The sequence below is a fragment of the Thunnus thynnus genome, chromosome 8 (assembly GCF_963924715.1).
Source record: "Thunnus thynnus chromosome 8, fThuThy2.1, whole genome shotgun sequence".
Classification (NCBI taxonomy): Eukaryota; Metazoa; Chordata; class Actinopteri; order Scombriformes; family Scombridae; genus Thunnus; species Thunnus thynnus.
In genome coordinates, this window is record NC_089524.1 from 13,117,489 (window position 1) to 13,139,819 (window position 22,331).

Below are 22,331 nucleotides of genomic sequence, written 5' to 3' on the forward strand. Positions count from 1 at the left end.
GGGAGAAAAGTGAGTTCATTGACCCTGAAAACACGAGAAAGACTTTCTAAGTAGAATAGAGAGCTTTACAGTTAGAGATGGACCATGTGATCATCATTACGCATGGTTGTTCCTTTTTCCAGCCACTTCAACACCCTCTGTATTATAAGACTATGGCTGTCTAGATGTTACATTGCTCTCATGATGGATGTCGGCCAGTAAATAAACATGACATTCATCCAGCCTTTATCCTCAGCTTTTCTTTGTTCTTGTAATTGTACTTTTCAAGCTATTAGTAATAGAGTAATAAAGGCTTTATATATTGTTGGATTGGATTTTTCCCCTGTGAAATGTCCTACTTGGTACACTTAGTACATATCTCAGTCACAAGTTAAAAAATAATAATTTTGGTACCCTTATCAAAACTGTCAGCCAATATATATAATTATCTTTTTTTTTTTTCTCCATGCCCAGATATCTATATTGGACTGACTGACCTGCACACAATTTGTCCGTTCCACTCTTTGCCCAGTGTAGCTGTAACTTCAGAGAAACCATAACGCTTCCAAACAAAAGGCCTAAATAACATTGGAGGCACTTCCAGTTACTCTTTGCATTCCCCATATGAGCTATACATCCAGAAGCTAACCTGACTAGCATGGTCTAGCTAAAAGACAACAACTGTGGAAACCTCACACATTAACCTCTATGTTCTACACATGCCAAGATGTAGACCTAATAGACAGTATTCAGCTAAATCAACAGAAATGTTTTCATTGATGGGGTATACTGAACTAGAAAGTCACATAGCAAACAGCTTTGGACAAATCATGAACCGTTAAACCCCTAGTTAATAAAATACATGCAATGAGAATCAGACTGAAAAAACTGGCACTGCACTCCTTTAAATATGTAACACCACTGTGCCTTACAGTCACGATTTGTCATGCTGAGAGCAGCATGTCAAATCATGACTGACCGCTCCCCCCACCCTGCAAGTCCACCTCTTGGTCCAGCTGTGCTGTGCTGCAGTGAAACACAATCCAAGAGCAGCCTGCACTGAATGGCCAACTCATTATGGCACAGATGTGAACAATCAAATATCTCTCTGCCTGGCGGTTCTTCAAGCATCCAGACCAATCCAGTGTAAAATCACTTTAAAACACAAGGCAAGTACAGATTAACAAAGAAGTAAGAAATGTCAGAAGCAGCAATGAGAAGAGTTTCTTCCCAGAGAGAGATTTCTGCTAGAAAAGTAAATAATCTGCGGACATAATGGTGGTAAAAATCTAAACAATTTGTGATACATTTCAATTGGTTGACAAAATGATAAATCTTGGGTATGATGGATTCTTCAGAGTTTAGAAATGATTCCTCATTGACTTACTTTTTTTTTTTTTTAGGACAGGACATTTTTTGTAAACTAACAATTGCTTCTGACTTGTGCATGGGTCATGTGGTGAGATATGCAGAGGACTGCTGCCAAAGCCTGCAGGGCATTGTGTCTGAATTCTGCAATTCTGCAGTTGTGGCTTTTTAATTCATCTCCTGGGGGCTTGTGTGTAGTGCAGTGATTGTGTTTCCTGTAAACAACACTGATTTGAGGGAAGGACAGAGAAAACTAATCTGACCGTGGCTCTTTAGCTTTCAGCCTGTCTTGCTAACTGAGAAAAAACGAAAGAACAGCAAAAGGTGGTGACAAGAAAAGGAAACTGCATAGACCCAAAAAAAAAAAAAAAATTCCCATGAGGAGTCGTTTCCTGAGCACAGATTAAGCTGAATCCCAGACGTGAACGCACTCAGATGTTTTCAGCTGTCAGACATCCAGCAGTTGGCTCAGAGTAAGCAGGCATTCAGACTGAAAACAGCCCTTCACTAAAATAACACCGGGAGCTGCGTTGGTGGGCGTGTTGCTTCAGGTACTGATGAGACATGAATACGATGCAGGAAGTCTGGTTTGAGTTACAGATCCATGATTTCGTAGGTTTTATCAGACACCAAAACACTGCGGTTTATAATACTTAAAGAAAGAATTTTACAGCTCTGGAAAATTATCACGATGGTAATTGATTTATCTTTTGTTGCAATGATTGTGAGGTTAACAGAGTAAACTAAAATGTAAATGTCTTACATTATCAATGATGGAGATGTCGCAGCCAGGCTGTTCCAGGAGCAGCTTGACGATTTCAGCTCGGCCATGTTCGCTGGCACACATCAGCGCCGTAGATCCCTCATCGTCCTGCACGTTTACGTCGGCGCCACACTCCAGCAGTGCCCGCACCATCTCCTGCCTACCGTGACTAACAGCTAGCATCAACGCTGTCTGGCCGGCCTGCAAAGGTAAAGAAGTATAAAGGTAATATTTTCCAAAAAGAATGCAGTTTTTAAGAGCCTGTCAGATGGGTTAGCCTATCCATTAACAGTAAGATTACCACCTCCTAACAACATAAACTAATACCAATCCTCCTGTTCCACTATCTGAAACAATGGGAATGAGGAAAGTGCTGACTTAAACTATAGAAATGTATAGTGTGTACTTTTATCTATACAGAGAAAGTTTTCTATGTACTTCTTAGCACTGCACTACTTTATTTTCTTATTTATAGCTAAATGCATCCCAGCACAGTGCATCCAGCCTTGTGCTGTACAGCTCCTCAGAAACTGTAGTTGCTTCAGAGCATTTCAGTTATTATGCAGCAGTCATTCATTCACTCAACCTACATTTTCCTTGTCAGTTAAGGGGTTCAAATTAGTGGCCTTACCACAGCAAGCCTGCCCCGCTGGCCTTTAAGGCTGCTGCTTCCCCTCAACAGTGCTCACTGTTTATTATAGCATGGAGAGCAACTAAGTGTAGGTATATAAAAAATAATGCATTGTTCAAGAAGTCAAACTTAGTCATAAAAGAGGTCTCTAGAGGTATAATCACAAATGGGTCCTTAAATTTTGAACTTTTTAAAAAATTGAGTCACTAATTAAAAATAAGTTACATAAGTATCTTTTTCAAATGTAATTTAGCACTCCCCAACCCAAAAGCTAAAATTAAAACAGAACAGAAAATAGTATGACTTAAAATTCCTGACTCTAAAATTTCATTGCGTGCCTTGTGTTTTGTTCCCCACAGCAACAATAACAAGCATCAGTAATTGGATTTATAGTCAGTGATGCTATAAATTCAGAGTCCTGTGACTTGGCAGTGTGAGAGTCTGTCAGGTGCTTTGTCCTAACACATACAGTACACAACCTGATTAAATCAACCAAAGAGCCACTCAAAAGTCAACAGATTCTCACAGATGACTTGTGTGTCACGTTAGGCTACACGTTTCCTTAATCAAATTTAACCTATAACACATTACTCCTCATGTGCTCTGGCTCTGAATGTAGTACTTCATTACAACACAGGAAATGCTCCTTACACTTCCTCCTTTAAATAAGCAGGGAACAAGGAGTGGTATTATTCCCTGAACACCTTTTTTTTTTTTTCTACCATCTTCAAAACAGCTGCAAGAATAAAGTAGATATTCATTCAAAACTATTTTTTGTTAATAAAAACTGACAAAGTCACATTTAACTTTTACTATCTATGACTGTAAAATTGTAAAAACTAAAATGTTTGCAACAGGCACACACATAACCACACTATAAACCAGGAAAAAGATTGAAAAGTTAAATTAGATTCAGCAATGGAATGCTGCAAAAACCCACTGTATCCAATGCTAGTAAAAGATCTTTAGTGACTCATTCACTTATGTTACAATTTTTCATATTTGTGGAATTGATTCTATGTCTGGTTTTATATAATATGTTTTGTACTTAATAGTTTAATGTGTCCAAATCAGACTAAACTCATTTAAGAGGGCCAGCTGAGCCATTGACTGACTCTTGTTGATGTATTGCTTGACCACAGAATCACATGAGCTCTTTGTGTTCTTTGTGGACACAAGTCATTCATATTTCTGCTTTTTTGTGAAACAAATATTTTCATTCACACTTTCGAAAACCAATCCAGCATGTACTCACTAATCTTGTGTTTTAAGTTCATGTGATTTTTTGACAGGCAGGGCTTGCATAACATAAATGACACGCATATGACAGGAACGACTGTGGTAAAGTGACTGTGGGAACATGGAAGGAGGAAGGTTTTTAAAAAGCTGGCTACGAGCTGCAATTTAGAAGCACGAGTGTTTAATACAAGAGCACTGTGAACTCTGATGGACAGATGGGGACTTGCCTGGCTGGCTTTGGCGTTGACATTGCCCTGACTGAAGAGCTTCTTAACCACAGCCATGTCATCCTCCTCCTTCACTGTAGAAAGAGCAGCCAGCATGATGGCCGTGTAGCCCGCCTTGTTCTGTTTATCCACACAGCACATGCCTGTAAGGAACAGATGTTTTTTTACTAAGTATATAAATGCACACATGTACAGTACATATTGCTGCTAGCATGCAATATGCCACCTGACAAGTAGAGAAATTGGGATTAGTTCAACATTAGTTATGTATGTAGAAATACATACATGAATCACCTGAGTTCTGTACCGGGATTAAAGATCGCAACTTCATTATGAGGACTGCGACTGGATCCACCTTTTCCTGGTCAAGAAATAGCTCCAATGTAGAAGCCAACAGCTCTTAAAACCACACTGTCTCCTTTTTCTATTTCTGCATATGTTTAACACACAAGATGCCAATAATTCGTCATTGGATACTTGTTGGAGTGAACATTTTTTTAGTTTTAAAAGTGCTGGGCTAGCTGTTTTCCCCTACTTTAAGTCCTTGTGCTAAGCGAAGCCAAATACTTCCTGGACGAGTCTCTGTCCTGAAACTGACATCGGTTATTTAATGAATGTTCCATTAATCACCATTTTTAATATTAATACGGAATCAAATGAAAGGTTTCTGCCAAACTCACTGAAAATAAACACCAAAATCACCAAACACAAGTGGACATATGCCAAGTAAACACAACACTAGCACAATAATGGGTTGGATTATTGACTATATTGTAGTTTTAGCCTGTAAGGTAACAGAGTGTATCCTTGTGGATCCTTATCACAGAACTTTCGGCCACTGACCTGTGTCCAGCAGCAGCCCCACCACACTGAAGTTGGAGTGTGAGACACTGTAGTGGAGAGCTGTGTTGCCGTTGCCATCGGTCATGTTGACTACATGCTCCAGCAGCGTTGCAGACACCTCCGAGAATGCCATCAGGTAGTCCGACACCCGCGACGGCTGAGCCATTTTGGCACTGGAGATGCGAAACCACTCAAGCTGGACGGTGTGAGTGCTGGAGAGCTAAAGGTAAAGTCATCCATCAGTATTCATTGTGAACAACTGAGCAGAACAGAATCTGAGACATGCTGACATAAGTTTCATGGATCTATTGTCAACTTGCTACTAGTATGAGCTAGCGTAGCAGATTATTATTAGGTAGTGTATATACTGTACAGGGCGTCATGGGTTTACAGTAACCCAACATTCCACTGGATGTTGAGGGAAGTCCTCCTTTTTACCATCTGCTGTTTAACTCAACAATGATACAGCGCCTTTCCTCAGTCTAGACTCCCCTGCTATTGTTACATGAAGCTCTTATTGTTTCTAATTAATGTTTGCTGTTGCTAAAAATATCCCTAACTGGTACAATGCAGTCCCAGAGCTTTCATAAGCTTGAAGTAATTACAGTATAACTAGACATTACATTTTGCATTATTCTGGTGATAAAATGGTTTGAAGAAGCATGCAGGGACGCACCACTTCCTTACTCTTCAGTGTTTTGATGTCATCGTTCAGGTGATTCTTCAGAATGAGGCAGGCTTCACGCATTTTTGAGCTTAGCTCAAACCTGTGACAGACACACAATTCGTATAAAGTTGGTCATTTTTGATTTCTGTGCCACACAAGACAGTACAATAGCTCACTTTGTTGAAATAAGTTTCCACTTCAATATTTAAGGGGGAAAAAAGCCACATTAAATCCCTTTTGACAATAAACTGTTAAAACATCAAAGGGCTGGGTGAATACTTTTTATAGACTGACATTCTTTTCTGCTTTCCAGCATAGTTTTTTCTGTTTTTAAGATGGTAGTATGTATTTATCTTGACTATATTAGGAACAACATACTTCTCTTTCACACCATCAGATGAATAATTTTCTGCTCTCAGAGTTTCCTCATCTGTGTCAGTTTCGTCCAAGTTGACGTTTCTTTCCTCCTCAGATGTTTCTTCCTCCAGAGCAGCCTCATCCTCCTCTGTACTGTCCAAGCACTCGCCTTCTCCACTTTCTCCAGAAGAACTCCCATCTTCTTCCTCCTCTTCCTCATCCTCTTCACTTGATGTGGACTCATACCTGGAAGATTCAAATATTAGCTGGAACTTGGCTCAAGTTGTTCAGTTCACGTTTGTAAGCACTTGGCTGGCTTTCTTTTCAATTAGTGAGGAAAAAGAAGTTTACATTCTCATCAAGGCTCTGACCTTTTGGTCGCAGCGTTGATGCCAACCTCTAGACCATCTGCCGCCCCTCATTTTATTTTTACTGTAGTAAAAAATAAAATTAAGTTTCATGTTACTCACCCTCCATTTAGAATGCCCACAAACTGAAGGCTCTTCTTGCCAGCAGTGCGATTTTCCCCCAAGTTACTCCCATCCTTCCTCTTCATGATAGATTTCAGCATACCTGTTGCCATACAGGAAGCAGATGGACCAAACAATAGTTCAAACAAAGAACACATACCTCAAACATGATGCATTATGTAAACAGGTTTTCTCAGCCTTTATCATAAGAGGACTATACCATCAACTATAATTTAAGCAGCTCTACTATGAAAATACAACATATGTCCCAAATTGTTTTGAAAATGCAGATACAAATTCCTTAAAGTGCCTAAAAATTTGGAGATTACCATGCATTCCTCTGTGAAAATATTTAATTTGTGACTGCACATTTTTAAATTCATACCCACTGAATATAGTTTAACAAAACAATCTTATGTCAAGGTCTACTGACTGTCCTTGAAAGAAAGCATTTGTTTCTGTCATGAAGGAAGCAGTTCATATCGGCAATTACTGTAGCACACACCTGTCTTGGTATTGCTGGTAGCAGTCGTGTCTCCTTGGTCTCCCTCTTTCTTCTCAGCCATACTGACCACTTCTTCTGGCGAGACTTTGTAGTCAGCGATGGTCAACTGTCTCTTCTTTGGCACTGTAACTTTCTGCTCCTCAGTCTTTTCCTCAAACAAATTCTCCCATTGGCACCCAGTGCTGACCACTGCAACAGGAACTGGTTCTGCTGGTGTCACTACAGCATCAGTCTGAGTGCCTTGTTCAGTCTGATTTGCTATTAAGCCCTCACCTACACTTGCATCGCTCACCTCGGGACAGCACAAGACTGCAACATGCTTTAACTCAGAAGTCGATGTCTCTACCTGGGCATTTGTCATGACTGGTTTGGCGAGAACACCCTTTTCAAATGTGACTTTGGACATTTTCTCTTCAACCTGGGCTCTGAGAATTCCCAAGTCTTTGTCGGCCACACTCAGCCGGTCCTCTAGAGCCACAATTGACTCCTGCTGGAATTTAATGGTGTCCTGTAAGGTGTCCATCTCCCGCTGTGTCTCGGAGGTCAACCCAAGTAGTGACTCCATAACCCAAACCGCAGCCTCCTCTGTCTCCACTCTGGCTTGTATTCCCTCGTCATGAACCAGAGTGGCTTCTGTTCCTGTGCCTTTCTCAGAAACATTCACCTTGGTGCCCTCAGAAGCATCTTTCACACCGTGTCTGTGGTAGAAAACAACAGAGTCCATTGGCATATCGTCCCCAACTGCCACTGATTTCTTCTCAACAACTGAAACTTTCTCTGGAGTTTTTAATAAAACTTTAGGTGAACGTTCTGCAGCTTTCTCCTCCATCCCCTCAAATTTCTCAGTCAGCTTTTTCAGCTCCCCAGATTTTCCAAGGCCTTTGTGACCAGGTGAGGTTGGTGAAGTTAATCGACTCTGGATACTGGTGTTGGTTTGAAGGGTCTCTGTGGTTTGGGTGGAGGACTCTGAAGACGGTTTCTGCTGCTGGGCCGCCTCCATGGCTACTTTCTTCTCCTGCAGTGCCAACAGGAGCATGTCTTTCTCTGCACGAAGTTTGGCCACCTCTTTCTCAAGTGCTGGAACGCCCTTTACCCGTTCTTCCATCTCCTTCAGCTGCTTCAAGGCTGTAGCCATCTGCTCTCTAACTGTCTGCAGCTGGCTGGGTGGGATTGGAGTCATTGTGGTGCCAGCAGCTGGAGTGCTGCGCCCAGAGGTCTGAGGACTAGGTTTAGTCCAGCTACTCTGCAGTGGCTGAGGTGATGGAGAGGTCAAGAGCTTCTTGGGAGGATCTCCAAGCTGGAATCGCCCACCATTCTGGTGCTGGTGGCTCTGCTCCTGCTGTAACCGCAGACTGGTTTCAAGAAGAGTCCGCTCAACTCTGGGGTTGCGCTGTGGTGGAGGGGGTGGCACTTTGGTTCCGGCAGACAGTGGAGGAACACTGAGGAGGGTCACAGGGGAAAGAGAGAGCCCTTCACAGGGTGCTGACCCAAGGCGGTTGCGTGGTGGCGGTGGAGGAGGAGCTCTGCCATCCTCACTAGCCGGGGATGCAAGAGACTCTGTGGAGGTCCAGCCACTGGTGCGCCCCCCCACACTAGGGCTCCTCTGGGAGATTTTGTGCCCCCGTCCAGAGCGGCGGGATGTCACTGGTGCACGGCGAAGGTTGTGCCCACTCTCTATCTCTTCTACATATTTGAGGAAGTCCAGATCAAGCTGGAAACCATACGGTGTTTGGACGGAGTAGGAGGCTGGCTGGTTAGCCTCTTCCTGACTAGAGTAGAGGAATGGAGAGCCCAGATCTGTAGGGGAAAGGACATGTTACTGGACAACATGGCTACATTGATTGTACTTAATTAGTCCTGCTGATACAGCAGAGACAGACATATTAAAATAGTACTGTTTTACAAAACAGTAGAGAAAATAGAACTGTTGTAATATAAACCAAGAGATTATGTACTTTGAAATATACTTGTTGTAATATAAACCAACCACTTAACTTGGTTCATACAAAAACATTTTTTTGCTTTAGTGTTAACACAATATATCCAATATAATCAAGACACTAGGTAGTTTCAATGTTTTCTGGTATATTGAAGCTATTCTAGGTGTTTGATGTGTTAACAGTACAAGCAATGTAAAGACACACAAAATGATGTCATATCTTTTGTTTCTTGCGGTTTTAAGCTTCCTTGACATCTGAATAAATCACTGTGGTAAACTCCACCAATCTCTTGCAGGTTAAAACAAGTTGATTTATTACAACAACTGGAAAGCTACAGTAGGTGTTGCAACACTAAAATCTCACAGAGTACCCAAAATAGAAAGTACAAAATAAATTTGGTAAAAGAAAAAATGACTTAATCTTTTTAAGAACATCTTCATGCAGTTTCTTACCAGGCAGCTTTGGGTTAACTTGGACTGACTGAGTCATTTTTCAAGACTGGGACCTTTGAGCACACACACAGCTTCAAATCAACACCTGGCTGAAGAAAACATACAGTGACATGGATGCATTATGTTTTGACAACAACAAGCAAGGAAAATACTAAAAATACTGCCAGAAGTCAGTTATTTATATTGTCAACAAAAAATGTAGGTCACCTTCTGACTTGCTGGAAGTATCACAATGTGATTTGATTTTACATTATTAATCATTCTTTAACCACAAACATTACATGCTTCAGATGTTGGCCATCAACACATTTTTGTCAACAGGAAACATCTTTAAACTTTAAACAACAGTACACCTTCTAAACAACCCAAATGGCTCCATGCTCTCACTTTAACAGCGCACATAGATGCATCTTTATAGGAGTTGCAGACTTTCTACAAAGTACAGGAAGACCTGAAGAAGTTTGTGTTTTCATATGGCTTGTTAGCGCATGTGACAGCCTGTGACTGAATCTAAAGGAAGGTGAATTCCTCTTTTAGAGATAAAGAGGTTTTGTTAACTGAATCTGCTGTTTGCTTTTCTTCTTCAGAGGTGTTGAAGGACACTGAGCCTGACATCATCCCAACCTCTGAGCTTTTTGTGTGTGCGTGCATATTCTACTGTCAAGCTTTGGACCTCCTTAGATCTCAATGACTGTAAGAGCTATTACGAGCCTCTAGGGTTGAAGATACATGTCTAAAGCGCAAGTACGTGTGAGTGTGTGTGTGTCAACATTTCTGGCACAAAGTGCGGATAGAAGTCAGGGAAAACACCTCAGAACAAGCCAACAACAAAGAGCTGAACAGTGTCCAAAAACCACAACACAGCTGCTCCATTAACAACAGCATCACACCATCAAATTCTACTGAAAAACTACAGAATCCATCTGCTGACCGCTACAACCTATCATACGCAGCGATTAAAACCAGAAAAGATTTGTGAACCTGAAAAGTTGTCCAGGAGGAAATGTGTACAGTGAACTGAATTAAGTATTATAAGAATTTAAAACTGCTCTATGCCTGAAATCAGGTATCATGCCTAACCTTGCATACAAACTGTTTCACTGGGAAATCAGTGTTCATTTATTCAGATACACATATGAGAAAAGCAGAAAACTAAAATTGGTTTGAGACACAGTAAAAGGGTCTTACAACAAGCTGGATAGTATTGTTTTGGGACTTGAGTTTGAGTTTTTTCTGTTATTCATTATCATTAAGATACAAACATGAACTAAAGTTGGGGGTTTTTAATTTTCTATTCAGCTATAGTAGCTATACTTGCTCATGTTAACAACCTGGTTTTCTTCTTCTGTTTGTTCCAAACAGACAGGAAATACAAGATACTTCCTGAGCTGCGGGAAAGCAGGAAGGGAAACTTTGCATGAACTAAACACTTACTGGATATCTGTTATACCATTTGAAGAGGTGTTAATCTAAATAACAATTTGATAGATTGCTACTTCAAAACAAAAATAATAAATGTTTAAAGAGTACACCCAAAGATTCTAACAAAGCAGTTTGTTTTAGCCTGTAGAGGAAAAGTTTACCTCTCTCAGCCGCTCAGTGAATGATTCATGCAGCTGGAGATTAGGCTGGTTCCCTCCTCCCTGCTCCACACAGCCCTGTGAAAGAGAGAAAGAGACCATCAGAGCAGTCCAAACATAACATCCAGAGCACACCACGATTACAGTGCAATGGCACATTGTTGGGTGTCAAATTGAATTAAATGTGTCGGGAAACATGACTGAACATGAAATGCAGATGCTTCGATACAGGGCTCACTTAATAGTTTAATGAGGATGAAAATTGCATGAATCATACAGTATGTTATGGCCTCTACAGTCATCAGATCTCAATCCAACACTAAATGAGGGAATATATTTTGGAAGAGAGGCGTTCGTCCCTCCAGTGGATTGCCAAAGACTTGGAGAATCCCTGAAAGGAGCATTCAAGCTGTCAAGGAGGCCTGAAATGGCCCAAAATCTTACTGAAAAACCTGATGGTAATTTCTTTTCTTTTTACACCCATCTGTTTACCATTTTAGTGAATCTGGAGCAGATTCAGTAGTTTGTACACCAATTTGGTACTTTAAGCTCCAATCTCTCCAGCTATGGCTCACCAGAGGATGACTGGTTGCCTGGCAAGATCACAGTGACGACAAGACTGGAAAAGTTCCAGCACATAAGCCCCCCATAAAAAATACTTTTAATGTCTACGTTTCAGTTTTTGTATTGATTTAATAAATTAAATATAACATAATTAGTGAGCTTCAGAGGTGCCTTGGACAGAGCCAGGCTCTGATATCACAGTTACCTGTAACGTACAGAATGTGCATCCACCTGCACCAGTAACTATCTCAGGCGTGTGGGTTTACAAAGAAAATTATAGGGGCTGCTGTTTATGTGGGTCGTATAAAACCAGTGTGTTTTGAACGTAAGACTAGTTTTCCTATAAAACTCAGTTTCTGTTTATAATATGTACAGCACACACAGATACACACACGTCCTCCGTCTTTGAAATATGAACACACATACAGTCTCAGATACAGTAACTTGTGACCCACCACACACGCACAGAACACCTCATACATGCAGTCATTCATTTTGTTTGAAACATACACACACAGATGTGTTTTCCAGCCGCCTCGGGCACATTCCTACCACATGCTGTTGCAACACGCCAGTCGTCCTTCTAGCTGACTGACTACTGATAACCTATAAACACACACACACACACACACACACACACACACATCATCTGTCAGCTCAGACTGCTGCAGACAGATCCTTTATTGTCAAAGTAAAGACCACAGACAAAACACTAATTATCACAAATTACATTATTGGCTACTATGGATAATGGATTAATTACAATTTACAGCCCTCAATGGAAAGAACAAAAGTCTCTAAGTGATAACAGCGTTTCTGCACAGTATCTTCTTATCAGCCATTGCTCTGTTTCTTCTCAGTCTTTGTCAGTTTCTTCTCTCAGGACAGACCGCAGTAAACATGATGCTCACTGCCTCGACCAGTCACACACACACACACACACACAAGTTATACAAACGCTAAAAGGTTTTTTAAAAGGAGTGACCTTACCTTGATGGCCTTACTTTGGTCTAAACAAGAGAGAAGTAGTCAACCGTACTTTGAGTTTTTATATTTGGTTTGTTTAGGAAAACAGGGACAAATTACAAGCTAACCAGAGCTTATAAACAAGTCACATGACTCACAGGTGGTTTGTTTATTGGGCACTTTTAGTAATCCAGCCTGGTTAAAGTTAAAATTAGTCTGACCTCAGTTTCTATAACTTTAGCTCCTTAACTGGGGTTTTTTTTCCTTTTGTTCTTCTACCACATTTGTTAGAGCTGGGTTGGATTCCCCTGATGTTTTTTTTGTAAAAATCCAGGTATAGTTTCAGTCCCAATGTGGTGAAGTCTGTGTTTGGTAAGGTCTGAGTACTGTTATAATACAGCAGTGCCATGGTTTGTATCAATGACAACAAAGTATGTGTGTCTCTGAACTTAAAACAACAAGCTTGTGTATTTCTGGTGCGATTTTACTGTGATATCATTATTACTGGCACACAAACACATAAAGCAGGGCGTCATTTCTTCTAAACGTCAACATTAATGACTGCTTTCAAGGCACTGTGTAATTCATTTTTTGATAGTGACACTAAATTTAACATTACAAGGAAAGCCAAGCGCATGTTTTTCTCCCACTTTGACCGATACTGCTCACTGAATAGAAACACAGACTTTTTCCTCAGACATTCTGCAGAGTTCAGGTGGCATCATTTAACCCTGGAAAAACTTGTTTTCACCACAAGTGTGTCCATATACAAATATTATAGTCTGAAGGATGAATTGTTGGTTTTAGTAGTCCAAACTGACAGCACTGAAGCTATTATTTTATCATAAACTTTTCTTAGACTGTTCGAAGATACAATTAAATCCACATCAAATCCATAAAAAAAACACTGCAAACAAAAATATGGCTGCTGTTAGAGGCACCACAGTGTATATTGCTGAGAAGTAGAGCATTATTCATAACATTTAATTGGATTATGTGTTGCATAGTTGATTGTTAAAGCAACAAAATGAACAGCACACTCTTTATACTCTCTCTGCTTTACTCCTCTTTTCCTTCCCACATCTATTCTTATTTCTTTCTATTCTTCTTCCTTTTCTTTCACTTGCTTTTACTTCAGTTTCTCTTGTTTACACTCCATATCTCCTTAAATTTCCCCTCTTCCTTCTTTTCTTCCCCCCTCCTTACCGCTCTTCATTTTTACCCTCCTCTCCTCACATGACTCTCATTTCTGCTCTCACCCTCTTCTTTCTCACCCCCCACCTCTCCACACACACACACACACACACTTCCCTCAGCGCCTCTCAAGTGTTGCTGTTTTTTCTCTCTGATTTGATGACAGACAGCAAATTACAGACTGCAGGGAGAAGCTGCATTCCTTCCCTCTACACCCCGAGCACTGACCAGCTGAGTGCCGAGCTGTCGAGTCACACACACACACACACACACACATACACACAAATATTCATGTACATACACACACTTGGGTGCCAACACCACAAATGAAAATTCAAACACGCACATGCCAGGAACAAAATTATAAAAATATCCAACACAACAGATAAGCATCAAAACAGAAAACACACTTTATATTCACACAAATATTCAACAGTCTGATTTACTCACATGTATGAATCCACACACACACACACAGTCATATGATCCCACACAATCAGACAAAGACAATATTCACAGCTACAAGTTTCAGTGAACTCATTGTGAGCAAACCACTATAATTTTGTAAATGCCTAACTGGGTTCTATTGTGCAAACTGCATTGTTCTTCAGACTGATGTCAGACATCTGTATTTCCATGGCGACTAATTGTGTTAACATGACATTCTTGATTCAGTTTCAATGCAACATGGCAATCATAACTGCAGCAGCTCACACCCAACACTGCACTCACATCATTACATTACAGGCACTTTGCAGTGAGTGAAACCACAGAATAATCTTCATGCTTTGCGGCGGCGGCGGCGGCAACCGCCAATAAATATTCCTACATCACACATATGTGATAGAGGATCATCATTTTTTAAATTTGATCAGCTCGACGTGTATTTTATTGGATAAATGATTGATCTGGTTTATTACAATTTGAGAGTTATAGGTCTGTAATTTCTGAATCCTTTCCTAGTAATTTCCAAGAAGTTGTTGGAAAGAACTATGTAATTTGGAACTAATTAATTGCATTTAATTTCTAGAGTAACCTCAAGAGTCTTTTAACATGCAAAAATGTGGAATTTGTCTACAGACGAGCATGTTGAGTAATGAGTGAATGTTTCCTTGGCTTAACAAAGCAATTTTCCTTTTAATTAGTAGCAAATAAAATTATAAGGAATTTAAATCTGTAAAATAAAGTGTAACCTTATTTCCAAAACTTTGGTTTTCGTTTCCATTGATTGAGATATACATACTCAACAAAGCAATAGCTGAGATCTGGGAACACGGTATCATTGCTATCAAGAGGTCAGATAATGAGACAGGTTGTAAACAAGCCAACACCCACATTATCAAAAACTACTTTATTTGAATGTTTAACACAAAGGGAAATGTTGCTAATAACCCCCATCTGCATGGGAAAACTACAGCCAATATGGCTGGTCAAAGTTAAACCAGAACGCCTGTAAACTGTAGCTTAATGGATTTTTACAACAACAGTATGGTTAATCCATGTTTTCCCTTTCAAATAACTTTGGGTAAACTGTGGGTTTTTTAAAAACCTGTCTGATTGTCTGACTTCTTGCGTTTCTTGCTGTCTTGGACTTCTTTTTTGCAATGTCATCTGCATTTCCGGCAATTAACTTGTAAAACTTTTTGTCCACACAGGGTCGCCGTGTTGTTGTTTGCATTTACTGTTGTGTGACTCTGATGTTTGAGTTTAAAGTAATTAATGAAAAACAGACATACAGAGACTAAAAACTGAAAAGAGCATTGACTGTTTTATGGTTATTTATTTCTGTTTTACAACATACAGTAACTGCCATGAAACTATCAGCAAATAAACAGTCTCTAATCCCTCACCACCACTTTCATTCACCCCCTAGCTATCTCAACTGCCTCTCTGCTTGCTCTCTCTCTCTGCTTGTTTGCTTACTTTATCTCTCTTTTTTTTTATATAACTAGTCCAACCCTTCTCCTTTACCCAGTATTTCCTTGCTTTGCCCCCTGAACAGGGACTTTTTTTTTTTTTTAAACATCTGGAACTTTCGGACAGAAACTGAATTTGATCCCTGGTTCCTCCAGTCAAAACGGAGGTTTAGTTGCTGAGTTTTGAATGTTCCTTCAGTTGAAACGGCCTGTGATTGAGTACAATATCATTACCACCAACAGCAATGATGGCCAGAACTACTCCTGGCACAGCTGTGGCTCAGGAGGTAGAACAGGTCATCCATTAATCACATTGTTGACATTTCAATCCACGGGTCCTCCTATCCATATATCGCAAATTTGAAAGCACTTTTTCCATTAAGTTAAAAAAAAAAAAAAAAGCACTATTTAAATGTAGGTCATTTCCAAAAATGGAATTATGCTTTAAGTCATATATGTATACTGACTAAAACTTCTTTAGTAACAGTTGGATCAGTCTTTTAACAGTCAGAGCTGCAAACAAATGAGCAGCTCACTTTACATTCAAAACACAGCGCTGCATGTTTGTCATCTAAGATTCAATGAACTTGGCGTTGTGTTATAGGAGGCCGATTTAAAGGAGCAACACTATTTATTTCTACAAAGAGAACTTCACACGGATTAGTACCTCTGTGACATAAAGTGTTTCCTTGAAAAATGGCAAATACAGCAATTTGTGACTGATACAGTTTTTCCCCTCAGGCAGAGTAGGAACATGTGACGAGTGGAGAAGTCCCATGTCGTCTCAGAGCAGACTTGCGGACGAGTTATTAATGAAGAAGAGAACATTGTGTCGTCCTGCAATCAGTCCGCTTCATGGAAGAGGAAATGTTGTGCTGGTTCGAGGCTCGGAGCCATGTTTTGAAACGGTGACCTCAACTCCACCGCCACCCTTTTCCCGACAAGGGAAGCCAGAGAGAGAGAAAGAGAGAAAAAGCGGCACAATCTGACTGACAAGGAGGGGAGGGAGTGAAAGCCAACATCCTCTCTCACTGACAGCAACTCTTACTCTATCTGACTGTTTTACATGAGAAAAAACCCATTCAGAAATCTGGACACACATAGAGACGCACACATAAAAAGAGACACCACAGATACAGGCCTCCACCCTTATATGCATACCACACATGCCCACAGACACACTTGAATTACTAAACATGTGAGGACTTTAACTGGTTTTATTTCCAATCCCCTGACTGAAACATTTACACCAATTATAATTCCAATCTGAACCCAAAACTCTGACCATGCCCCGCAGTTATTTTTCCAAATGTAGTCTAAAGAGCTGAAACGATGAACTGATTAGTCGTTAGAAAGAAATTTTACAACAGTTCTCTCGTTCCAGCTTCTCAAATTTGACAATTGGCTTAATTAAAATAATCGCTAGGCACAGCTCTTAACATTTTACTGATTATAACCAGTTTGGGGGGGGGGGGGGGTTAGCTGTTCAGGAGTTTTTGATCATATCACGTGATCTTCATCAGTAAAAGATAGCTACGAAATGGACCTTGGAGTGAGATTGTTCTCTCATCTTTCATTTCCAAGGTCAAGAACAGACTTTGAACTTCAACTTTTAAGCCAACATGGATGAGAAGTGCTCAGAAAACAACATGAAATGCCAACATCTATATTTGCACGACAACTGAGAAAACTGATCCTTATCTGAAGGATGAAGATCATGTGATATGATTGAAAAGCTCCAGAACAGCTACTAAAAAGGACCTTGAACTGTTATTTCCAAGGTCAAGAATGAACTCTGAACCTCAATTTATGTGTCGCTTTCTGACAGAGGAAACAGCGTCAGCAACCTTTAACTCTCATCCCAGTTCATCTTAAATTTAAACCCAACTGCTAATTCTGAACTTAATCCCTTGTAGAGGCGAGGAGCCGCTAAATCATCTTCATACTGAGGAGATTTCTTTAAAGTCTTTATCCTTGTGTGGACATTTAGGCCTAATAGATACAAACGCACACTCAGGAGGGCCTCTCTGCTGCTGGGATAAATCTGCAGTTTCCTGAAGGGAAGCCCACTACTCCCCCAATAAATCCCCCTCATCACAACGCACACACACACTCCTCCGTGCCCCTGTGGTAGACCTCCCATTGTCTCCCAGTAGGAACTTGGGGGGGTGGGGGGGAGGTCCTGCCAGGAAACCCATCAGGCCGTCCTGAAAGCTGCTTCCTGGAGGCAGCAGGAAAACACCGGGGAGAAGACAAGCAAAAACTGAGAGCTGAACAAATAGAGCCAGTGTGACATGAACACACAAACACGCACACCGTCAAGCAGCCAACAACAGCACTGAGAGGCCGTCATCACATGATGCATCACACTGAGGTTAGATAACGTGTTATCATTTTTGGCGAGGACTCAAGTGTTTTGTGTGCACCGAGGCTCACACAAACACACTTTAACATTGTCACCTCCATCTGTTTACAGTAGTTTGCCACCAGTTGCTGTTTTCTGTCTCCAATCCCTTCAACATAAATTACACACTGACGTCACATCGCTTACATCTTGTGTGTCTCCACTGTATACAGAAAAAAATCCTTTTTTTTTTCACCACAATCAGGTTGACTTCAAACATCACATGCGTCCTGCCTCCCCTCCCTCTTCCTTCCAGATTCTCCAACAAACACAATCCAGCACATTCAGTCTCCACAATGAGGCATTATGCCTCTTTGGTGGCGACGCTGTTTTCGAAAAGTTTTGTGAGGCCTCGTTGTTTCTCTCCATACCAGCCCTCCCCCCCTTTCTCCCTCTCCCAACTGTGTCCAGGTTCAAAATGTCATGAGTGAATTCAATAAAGTCACTGGGGAAGTCTAACGCTGGGTGAGTTTGAAGATGAAGAGAAGTTGTCTGGCAGCAGAGCGCTCAAGGCTCCCACGGTGGATCTGAAGCTGTTGAGTACCAGCTGGTCGGACTCAGTGTCTGACATGAAGCTTCACATAAGGGTTAACAGGATCAATGGATGCTGACATCCAGTAAGATCTTTAAAAAGGGAAAATCCCACTCTGAGCCTCCGTCTATGTCAGATCTCTTCAGTCTATTCAACTAATTTGAGGAGTTCCATGATAAAATACTTTGGGCTGCCTCAACCTGTCTCATCTTCTACTTCAATTAGCATTTTTCTTAGCCTGATAACCATTTTGCTTCACTGAATGCTTCATTAATCAATAGTGACAAAGTGACAAAACAGCCTGACTAATGTCAGGAGCGGTTAACTTGATATTTTTTTACAACAATTAAAGAAATTTGACTATTTTTGTAAGCCAACTTAGTTGATCACATCTATGCTTGTCACCATTTTTTTTTCTGTACTGTTCTTCATGGAAGTAACTAGGTAGATGTTTTGGAAGATGAAGTCCCTTTTCTTAATCCTGATGAATCAGAGATGGGGGAACATCTGGAAGCATGCTATGATCGCTTATGTTTCGCAAAAAGCCTTTAAGCGTAACCCAAACAATCAGCAAGAATTGTTGTTTCAATGTCAAGAGGGTGTGCAGACCAGTTCTCATTTTGACTCCCATTTTGATATTTTTCTAGTCTTTAAAACAATTAACATTTTTAGTAGTCATAGTCTACTTAGCTCTCGTTTATATTTAGTCAGTCTAGTAATTAACAATCATATTATCAATAGGAAAAAGACTATCAGTCACCACCAAGCAACTTGGTCAGTAACAGGATAACATTTTATGCTACCAGGACTTCTACTTGCATAAATAAATAAAAACAAGGATGTCCCACAGCATCCCTCTAGCCTCATTTATTATGCATTTATCAAGCTGAGTGCGCCTAAAGGGATAGGTTCACATTTTTTCTGGTCTACTCTCAGTACTCATGCCTAAGTGCACAGTACATTGAAAGTGTTATCGGTCACTGTAATTGATCCTGCACTCCATATTGGCTGTGAGGGGATCAAAAATACAGCACAAATACATTGTAAAGTTCAGCTAAAATCATTTAAGTCAAACAAAATGAGGCCTTCTGATTTAAAGTTCCTGTTTTGTGTTTGTCTCTTAATGCAGCTCAAGCAAAACAAACACTGACCGAGGAAACAAAATGGGGGGATTTCGCACTTAAAAGACAGCAACTTTGGAAATATCTTACAATTGTCAAACATATTTTGTTATGGATTTTCTCTTTAAAGATGGAGAAGGGATCCATAAAAACTCTGCATCAGTTGGGAAAATGGCACTGTGGTTTTTCAACCAACTTCAGGATTCAAACATGGATAACCACAGAACCCAAACCTGGCGGGACTTGAATGAATTCTTGGAATAGCAACATTATATGTTTCTTTTTGGGAACAATGATGTTGGCATCAGTTTGAAACTTAGAGAGCTTCAAACTGCACACGGCTTGTATTCCAGCAGCAGCATCCAGTCAGGCGGCCGAGGAGGTCCCATGCCTGACAGCTTGGTGCCCCTCCCTGAAACAAAGCAGGGCTCTTTAATCGAATTTTCCCCAATTAGCCAGTTTCCAGTTCTGATGTCACGTTGCATTTTGGACCAAACACACCTTGTTTTCCCTCTGTGGTGAGACACAAACTCTCCAGGCCTGTTTTTCCAATATGACAAGCTGAACCTTTGTAAAAGCTGAATTCATAAAAAAAAAAAATGCATTTGGCTCAAACATCAGCAGCCTTCTGCTGACTGATTTTCCATCTTAACTGTAGTCTTCTCTCTCTGTTCTCTCATTTCCTTTTTCTCTGATCACTTAATTTCTCTGTCTTTTCTAGCCAAGCAAATAACTTCTAACATTTCTAAAACACAGCTAAGTTGACCTAGATATCTGGTCCCCAGATATGTGTTTAAGAGGAGACTGTGACCCATTTGTCTCTTTCACAACAGTAGCAACTGGAGCCTCCAGATGTTTGATTCTCATAACTACAGAACAAGAACAGATGTCAGCTGTTGCTGTTTTCTGCCCAGAAACAACTGAAATATGTGTCTATTATCATGTTATTTCCTTCACTGGTGGAAAATTATACCAGTTCAGCATCTCTTTGATGGAGAGGGTCGGGGTAATGACAAGGCAGTGGATGCATGTAGGTCTTTTGAAACACTTTGAAATGTTTCCCAAAGCCCCTTCAAATCCTGTGAATACACCTTCATCAGCATGAAGCTGCTCACACTCTCCCCTGCTTTTGTGGAAAATACATGTTTGTGGACTCTAATTCAGTTTCCATAATGCACTGATTCAGTTACCTTTTCCAGTTCAGGCTGATTGTTACTCCTGCTGTTGCACTGAGATGCAATTTGATGTCTACCAGGCATAACAAAACTTAATTGAACATAAATGCCATGCAGTCGACTCCAAGACGATCTGCTGGATGATTTATCCAAACTGAAAAGGGAACCCTTTTCATAAAGTTTGGCTTTTACTCAGTTGTCTTCTGTTGCCTGTCATGTTATTACATTTATTCTGTCCCTTCGGTTTATAATTTCATGGTTTAACTTCTTTGTGTTTGGAGTTTCATTGCTCTGGATCATTTTCTCAGTATTCTGCACATTTCCAGGTCTATATTTTTAACTGGGGCTGTACTGGCACATCTTTGCATGATTACAGTTCAAAAAACTATCTTCTACTGGTTTTTTACGCAGCCCCTAAGCTCAGCCTCTGTCTAAAACAGGCTGTTTAAGTCTCTTTAAGGCCCCCCTCCTGATGAGCCCGCTCTGTTCTGATGGCCAGCTTCGGGAAGCTGCGTCATGGCCGACTTTTCAAACAAACCATGAAACAAACTATAGTAGCAGGATTTTACTACTTTTTCCTCGTTCTTCACTCGAAAAGCCAACTTCTCAAATACATCCATACATGTTCAAGCCAAAATCCAATCCGAAATATGAGAGTGGACAACGCAAACAACACATGGAGAACATTAGCAACAACATTCGCAACCAAGGCTACAGAACGGACAGATGGTTATGAGCATGCACAACAAGCCGACTTCAGCTTGTCAGCAAGGCAGGCCTCAGAGCAGGTTGAAGGTTTTCTTTGTCTAACTGTTCCTTTAATAATAGTAAAAGTCTTTTATACGGCTGTGTCTCAGGAGGTAGAGCGGGTCGTCCACTAATCGGAAGATCAGCAGTTCGATTCCCGGCTCCTCCAGTCCACATGCCGATGTGTCCTTGGGCAAGACACTTAACCCCAAATTGCCCCTGATGGCTGTGCCATCAGTGTATGAATGTGTGTGAATGATTAGCTTCCTCTGATGGACAGGTTGGGACCTTGCATGGTAGCCCCTGTACCCATTCAGCGTATGAATGTGTGTGAATGGGTGAATGTGATTTGTAGTGTAAAAAGCGCTTTGAGTGGTCGGAAGACTAGAAAGGCGCTATACAAGTACAGTCCATTTACCATTTTATGTAGCAGCACATAAAGTGCTTTACAGAACAATTAATGAACCTTAAAGCATATAGAACAAGTAACGAGATAAAAAGGCATAACCTGACACCCCAGATGGTTTGTTCCACAGAAACTATGTAACTGTGACTGTCCTTGGAAACTGTTTGGAAAAGGGCAGGTACTTTCAAAAAATACTTGGCAGGTGATTGGATGAACCATCTGTCCATCACCATCTTACCTTGCGAAGCAGCTGGATTCGCAAGATTACGCAAGAATCCTCATAGG

General features: G+C 40.7%; 1 protein-coding gene across 4 annotated transcripts in view; it reads right to left on the reverse strand.

The window, feature by feature from the left end:
• The window catches only part of kank3 (KN motif and ankyrin repeat domains 3), a 35,173-nt gene that overhangs the window by 1,860 nt on the left and 10,982 nt on the right, over positions 1–22,331 (reverse strand). For 2 of the 4 annotated variants that reach the window (XM_067596597.1, XM_067596596.1), the window contains 9 exons: positions 11,025–11,099; positions 9,442–9,526; positions 7,050–8,846; positions 6,545–6,647; positions 6,096–6,320; positions 5,727–5,817; positions 5,051–5,270; positions 4,208–4,350; positions 2,111–2,311 (listed from right to left, as the gene is read on the reverse strand). In XM_067596597.1, coding sequence (XP_067452698.1) covers positions 2,111–2,311; positions 4,208–4,350; positions 5,051–5,270; positions 5,727–5,817; positions 6,096–6,320; positions 6,545–6,647; positions 7,050–8,846; positions 9,442–9,478 — 2,817 coding nt within the window. In that variant the 5' untranslated portion in view covers positions 9,479–9,526; positions 11,025–11,099. Of the gene's footprint in view, positions 1–2,110; positions 2,312–4,207; positions 4,351–5,050; positions 5,271–5,726; positions 5,818–6,095; positions 6,321–6,544; positions 6,648–7,049; positions 8,847–9,441; positions 9,531–11,024; positions 11,100–22,331 lie in introns of all 4 variants that reach the window. The other 2 variants (XM_067596595.1, XM_067596594.1) reach the window with 1 other exon arrangement.